This window comes from Cicer arietinum, chromosome 3 (genome assembly GCF_000331145.2).
Source record: "Cicer arietinum cultivar CDC Frontier isolate Library 1 chromosome 3, Cicar.CDCFrontier_v2.0, whole genome shotgun sequence".
NCBI lineage: Eukaryota > Viridiplantae > Streptophyta > Magnoliopsida > Fabales > Fabaceae > Cicer > Cicer arietinum.
Genome location: NC_021162.2, coordinates 65,499,749 through 65,505,851, shown reverse-complemented (window position 1 = coordinate 65,505,851; position 6,103 = coordinate 65,499,749). Strand labels below are relative to the sequence as shown.

Below are 6,103 nucleotides of genomic sequence, written 5' to 3'. Positions count from 1 at the left end.
GAACGAAGACCAAAATGAAGCACAACAAAACTTAGTTCCTTCAGCAGAGGGCTACTTGTCTCCGAATACTGAAAAAAATGTCAACGAATTTGATTACATGAAGGAAATTGATGAGGAATTTTTGTCAGAATTGGATGCAGTTGGGGATTTTAGTGTTGGTGATGCTGGTGTATCACCTCATACCAACATTGTGCATGATGAGGATGTAAAGACAGAGGAGGTTGTGCAGGACATACCAGTCCTTGAAGCACGATCCCTTGAAGATATTGACTTAGCTTTTAAGCAACTTCAAGAAGGAGTTGATGTTAACGATCTCATTCTTCCTCGTACAATTAAGGATCAGCTTGTTAGCGCAGAATCTCAAGATCATGTGGAAGTTAATTCAGATCTTCAAGTTATTGAAGCCAGATCCCTGGAAGATATTGATGTTGCTTTAGTTCAAATTTCCAAAGATAATCAAGAGAAGCTGCCAGAAAATTTGGACACAGAAGATGTTTCAGTCAAAATAGAAGCAAATGAATTTGACTCGGAAAAGTTGAATGAATCCTTTGATGCATCAACCAGTGCTGAAGAAATGAGCTGGACTCCAGTTGATAAATTGGAAAATGTATCCGGCGGCAGCAGCTCTAGTAATAAGAAAAAATCTCACAGTAGGAAATCTAGTTCCAGTTCCAGTTCAAGCTCTAGCAATTCTGATTGATACCGAGAGAGGTGATTTTGAGCAAGACAAAAGAGTTGCAAGTTTCTTATTTATGTTGTTATAAGTGTTTTTTTTCTTCGGCAATGGGAATTTGAGTTTCTTTCTAGCCTCATCGACACCGTGTCTTGGGCTCTTGGCTAATGGTAGTCAGGTCAGGTTTCTATTATTTTGATGGATTGGTTTCTTCAAGAATTAGTTTTGGTTTTATTTCTTGAAGCTTGCAGTTTTTTGGTTCAATTTTACCCTTCAGTGTGAGCAATTTGGTATATATAGGGTGAGACTATATTTCCAACAGTGTTGCCCTTTGTGTAGTCCAAAAGAAATTGGATTTTTGTACATTATAATTTGATTGTAGAAATGGTGATTGAATTTGTTTTTATGTATATACCAAGTAGTTGCTTCCGGGTTCTTTTTCCTACTTATTGTTTGCATCTTTACATAAGAACTCTTTAGTTTATTGAGCACTAGAAAATGTAGTTATGGTAATAAATTTTGGTTGTGTGCGTCTGTTGATCAAGTGAATTACTACAGCCATATTAATTTGGACACTCATTTGTGAATGGCGATGAATTTGTCGATTTAGGTGCATACGGAAGAGTTTGTATGTGAAATAATTTATTTACAACTTATTTGGATTTTATTTTATTGATATAAACTTATTTGGATTTATCTTATTGACATAAACACTTGCATAAGAGTTTAGAAATGGATAAATATAGCTTATGATATATTCTTGAGTTGTTTTTAGCTTATTTTAATTTTATCAAACTTTTCAAGTTATTTAGAAGCTTAAAGCTTATAGTTATACAAAGTGCTAATATGAAAGGTAATTATTTAAGCATTTAGTTAAGCAATCATGCATCCTTAATTTGGATTGTTTATAAAGACTTGATGCATTTCTTTCATAAGTTCTAAATTTTCTGGCTAAACCTTGTTATGTTAGATAATGGTTCCTGTATCATTTATCAACCCTATGCTTGGCTTTAGGCTATGTTTCTTGTACTTTTGATTTTTATGCAGTTTGCTTTGCATTTCAAGGTGTGCAAAAAGTGGTGGTAAAATACCTGATTTTTTTTTACTTTATTACACTGTCGCAAAAATGGTAAAAGACAAAGCATCTTAAACACATCTTCACTTGCACAAATCTTTATGAGAGAAAAACTGTTTACAACAAGCATGGAGTTTGCTTCAACAGCATCCATAAAAGAATCATATTTTTTTGTAAAATCAAATTTTAACGTGTCAAATGGGACAATGTATGCCAGAGCTATGTTCTCTGTTACCACTATTTTTCACTTTCATCTTTTAAAGGTATGAGATACTATCTAAATATTATTAAGTATCCTAACTTATAAGCCAATGACCAGAAAACAAGTTATTGCCTTTGTTTCTTGTTTGCTGGCCTGGAAGAAGTCCCAACCTGCAAGTAAATACATAAATGACACACAAATAAATACAGTATTAGAGACTGTTGTCTGAAAAGCATAAAGAAGAACAAAACTTTAAACAATTTATGTAATTTCCATTTTCCTAGAATATTTTTTTTCCTAATATTCTGAAAGGAAAACATTAATACATGCATTAAAAGTTACGTGGGACCTGAAATTTCTTCCAACTGAAGTTATGACAAGTGTGGAGTTATCTTTTTTTCACTTGCCAGCAAGTTAGTTCATTAGTTATATCAACTACATTGGACCAAGAATAAAGGTCTCCAGTGGTCCTGTAACTTTCAACATCCATCCATCATTGGATAGCCTTACTAACTTCTTCAGATATAACTGAAAAATCGATTTCAAAATGTTTGTTTATATTTGGAAGGCAAACATATAAAAAGTGATAGGTTGCTCGGCATCTTCATTTATTATTGGCAAATTGTGATTTTGCCCCGTAATTATTGGAGTCATCTGCTTTTCCTTTTTATTATCAAATATCATGATCAACTCTTCAATTCAGAGCAAACACATTTTGAAATTAGAAAAAAATGTTTAATATTCTTCCTCATTTGCAACAATATAATTCCGATAAACTATAATTTGTGGTTTATGTTTCGATCAATCATCATAATCCTGATAAATATAAAAGAATGTCTTACAGCATTTAGTTGATCACTGATGTATGTCATTGATCTCAGCATAGCCTCAAGTGTATCCCTTGTAAGCTGAAACTTAACCTCTGTTTCTCCTAATGGAGACTTGCTATAATCATGCAGCTATAAAAAAAAAACAGATATTACAAGGATATCCTTTCACACTATAAACATTACAACCAAAAAGTTATTTCAACATTACATGTACATTGTGGTGGTCCTTTAAAATGTATGATACTACTAACAAGATTGCATTATGTACTTCATAAAGGATTTTTTGGTTCACAAACAGTATCAACAGAAACTTGTTAAATGCTTCAGAAAGCTGCTTTATTTTGGTGAATACCGTGTGTGAAGCCCCTCAGGATGCAGTTTTTGGTTCATAGTAACTATACATCATACATGATTTCTATAGCAACATATAATAGCAATGGTTTCAGAAAATGCATCAGCGGTACAGAAGACACCTCTAGCACTCAGCATGGAAGTTTTCAACAAAAACTTGAAGATTGAACCAAAATTTGGAAGGTTGTAAATTTTATGCATTAACAATCAATACATCCATGTATTGTCAAAATGTGGAAATAGGAGAAATAATATGCTCATTATAGTTGTATTTATCTCACAGATATTTAATGATAAAAAAACTATCCACACATTACCTTAAGGCTGATTATAGCCACTTTATCTGCAGGGGACAAGCCGCGATTCTCCATGGTCCACGTCATTGATTTGAGGTAAGGAAGGTTTTCCTACGATTTTATTTTATGAATTATAACAAAGAAAGAAAGGAAAAGAAAATAGAACGGAAAAAAAAAACTTTCTGAAATATGTCAGACACGCATGCTATTTGCATGTCCACATTACATCTTAAACTGTAAAACAGAAGTTATCAGTTATCACACCTACGCACCATCTAGCACCCAAAGCCCATACTCAACTACATCTTCCATTTCATGGTTCCTTGCTAATTATAGGATATCTTAACTGAGTTATTTTCCAATTCCCCTTCATTTATCTTCAACACACTACTGCCATATCCTTTCTGTAACTTATTCCAACTTGTGAAGCACCAGATCTTTTGCAACTTTCTAACTCCATGCAATTTACCAACTTATGCAGTTCAATAAAACTTGCCATACAAAACAAAACATCAAACCATTTTCATAAAATCCCTTCAGCCTATATCCAATCTTATACATCTTCTACCTTTGCCTTAGTGAAACTCAAGTTACTTCTCTTAAAGAAAAGATTGTTTAAAGTAGTTTGGAAATTTGATGTTGTAACAAAAATGAACAGTGGAAAGAGAAGATATGCAGCTAATGCAAAATCAATGATACATCATACATTAGAAGACGTTGCAAAAGCAATGCACCTCAAGCACCAAGTTCTCAGAAGAAGCAATATCACATGGGAAGCATGCAGGCAGTCCGAACACATTAACATCAGTAACAAGTGGTGTTGATACTCCCAAATCACTGCAATTCAGCTGGGCAAGAGAGTCATCTTCTTGACGTGGCCACAGAGACGTTGACATCGAGGAAGATGGTGGGGAGGAAAAAGATGGATGGACATTTGTTCTGTCCTGATAAGAAACAATTGTCTTTGGCAACAAATCCTGAACACATAAAAACAAGAGATAAGATGAGTGGGCAGGAGAAGAATAATAATATCCAACTACGACTATTAAGAGTCAGTTTGAATTACTTTAACTATTCCACAAATACTAATAGAACAATAATACTAAAAGATCCTTCCAGTAATTATGAGTATTTTATACAATAGTTTCTCATATAAGTTGAAATTAGCTCATACATCTGAATTTTTTTCTTGGAGCTTCATTTATCTTCTCTATGAACACCTATAAACTTATAAGGCATTTTTTGTTAGTGAAGATCCATAAAATTATTTAATTGAGAGTTTTTTTAAAGACTGAAACTAATTTAAGCTTGCCCTAAGAATAAGATGAGGATGAGAACACATAGCCAGGGATTACCAAATCTAAACTTGGTCATCAGATTTCAGCTTTTTTTTTTTCCATTGAAAAATCACCTGTATAGTAATTGTTTAACTTGAAAAAATGGAATAAAAAATCATATTCATGATTATTTTGAAAATATGCTTAAATTAATCTTTTGAAATATGAAATTTTAACCAGGGATCGTAGTCGCAATATTACATTAAGGTAACTTCAAACAACGGTAACGCTGCAAATATGGTTGCATTAGTCGCATTTGACCACGGTTTTATATAGTAACAAAAATCACGACGATTTAAAACTTTAATTCTAATTTCCTTAAAATCAAAATGCTCATTCATAAGAGTTTAAAGGAGATGCACCAAAGTTGTAATATAGTTTTACACCAATAAAAAAAACTACCATAATGTCATATAAACAAACATATATTATAACCACATTTTAGAAATAGCCGTCAAATACTAAATTTTTATTGAAGGTTAGCGTAAAACCCTAATATTTATGTTTGACATGAAATTTCTATAAAAATAAACTGAAAAACACATTATAATTAGAACCAGTGTTGTTGCGGAAAATAGCGGTTTGTTAAATTCTGCTATGCTATAATGCCGCAATAGTTACTATTCGATAATACTTTGTACTAAATAGTGGGTCGCAGAGCAATAACAATCTATTCAAATTTCACTATGTTGTATTACTATCACTATTTGACAACACTGATTAGAACCCAATGACTATATTGAGAAGTGAGCATGAAAAGAATTACTAGTTGTTGAGATAAATCTTGCTTCCAGCGATCTCCATTATTGCGGAAAGAAAGTAGAAGAATGGTTTGCAGGTGTGGCGGAAGATCAACAGGAAGCAGTTTGAGAAGATCGTCACCGGTCATGTTTAGATAAACGAATTTTCTGATAAGCCAGCGAAGGCACATCAACACCTATAATATTAGTGAAATGAAATGAGTTTCGGATTAAGATGAATTGAATTTGAATTTGAATTTGAAAAGTAGATTACAGGGTGGAGTTCGGAGGGTGAAGAAAGGTTGAGGAGGGATTGAAAATGTGATTTATCGGGAGAGCGAAGACCGGTTTTCCTTGTATTCCAGAGAGTGGAGAGTATGTGGTTTAGAGTTTCCTGTGATTTGATGCAGCATAGTTTATGCAGTTGTACTTGTAGCTCTTGCTCCATTCCACTGTCACTGTTATCCTCCATTTTCAGTCGGACTCTATTCTGTTATGTTCTCGGCTCGCCAAGGGTTTCTCCGATCGGAATATCGGGATGTTTAAAATTAGATTGTGATGCACTCGTGAATATTGTCACATGTTGATAATATTTATAG

At 33.3% G+C, this 6,103-nt stretch overlaps 2 protein-coding genes across 3 annotated transcripts in view; one reads left to right on the top strand and one right to left on the bottom strand.

Annotated features, from left to right (window-relative positions):
- Positions 1-1,102, top strand: part of LOC101513134 (uncharacterized) — a 6,641-nt gene extending 5,539 nt beyond the window's left edge. The window contains exon 5 of the mRNA XM_073366766.1: positions 1-1,102. This exon is cut by the window's left edge and continues 12 nt beyond it. Within this exon, the coding sequence (XP_073222867.1) occupies positions 1-700 (700 nt within the window). The 3' untranslated portion in view covers positions 701-1,102.
- A 715-nt stretch (positions 1,103-1,817) lies between these two features.
- On the bottom strand, positions 1,818-6,075 carry LOC101512489 (uncharacterized). 2 transcript variants are annotated; one of them, XR_012162493.1, is made up of 7 exons: positions 5,779-6,075; positions 5,531-5,701; positions 4,162-4,404; positions 3,449-3,538; positions 2,793-2,909; positions 2,300-2,478; positions 1,818-2,120 (listed from the first exon to the last, which is right to left on the bottom strand). XR_012162493.1 is itself a non-coding variant. In XM_004493213.4 (6 exons), exons 1-6 carry the CDS (start codon positions 5,974-5,976, stop codon positions 2,076-2,078), a joined length of 864 nt encoding a protein of 287 aa, XP_004493270.1. In that variant the 5' UTR covers positions 5,977-6,075; the 3' UTR covers positions 1,818-2,075. The 2 variants fall into 2 exon arrangements, 1 of the variants encoding a protein (XP_004493270.1); XM_004493213.4 differs by lacking the exon at positions 2,300-2,478.
- Positions 6,076-6,103: the final 28 nt, after the last annotated feature.

Coding starts and splice junctions, on each gene's coding strand:
- LOC101512489 (XM_004493213.4), bottom strand. CDS start 5,976: ATGGAGGATAACAGTGACAGTGGAATGGAGCAAGAGCTACAAGTACAA. Junction 5,702..5,778: donor CACCCTCCGAACTCCACCCT/GTAATCTACTTT, acceptor CTAATATTATAG/GTGTTGATGTGCCTTCGCTG. Junction 3,539..4,161: donor CTGAGAACTTGGTGCTTGAG/GTGCATTGCTTT, acceptor ATAAAATCGTAG/GAAAACCTTCCTTACCTCAA.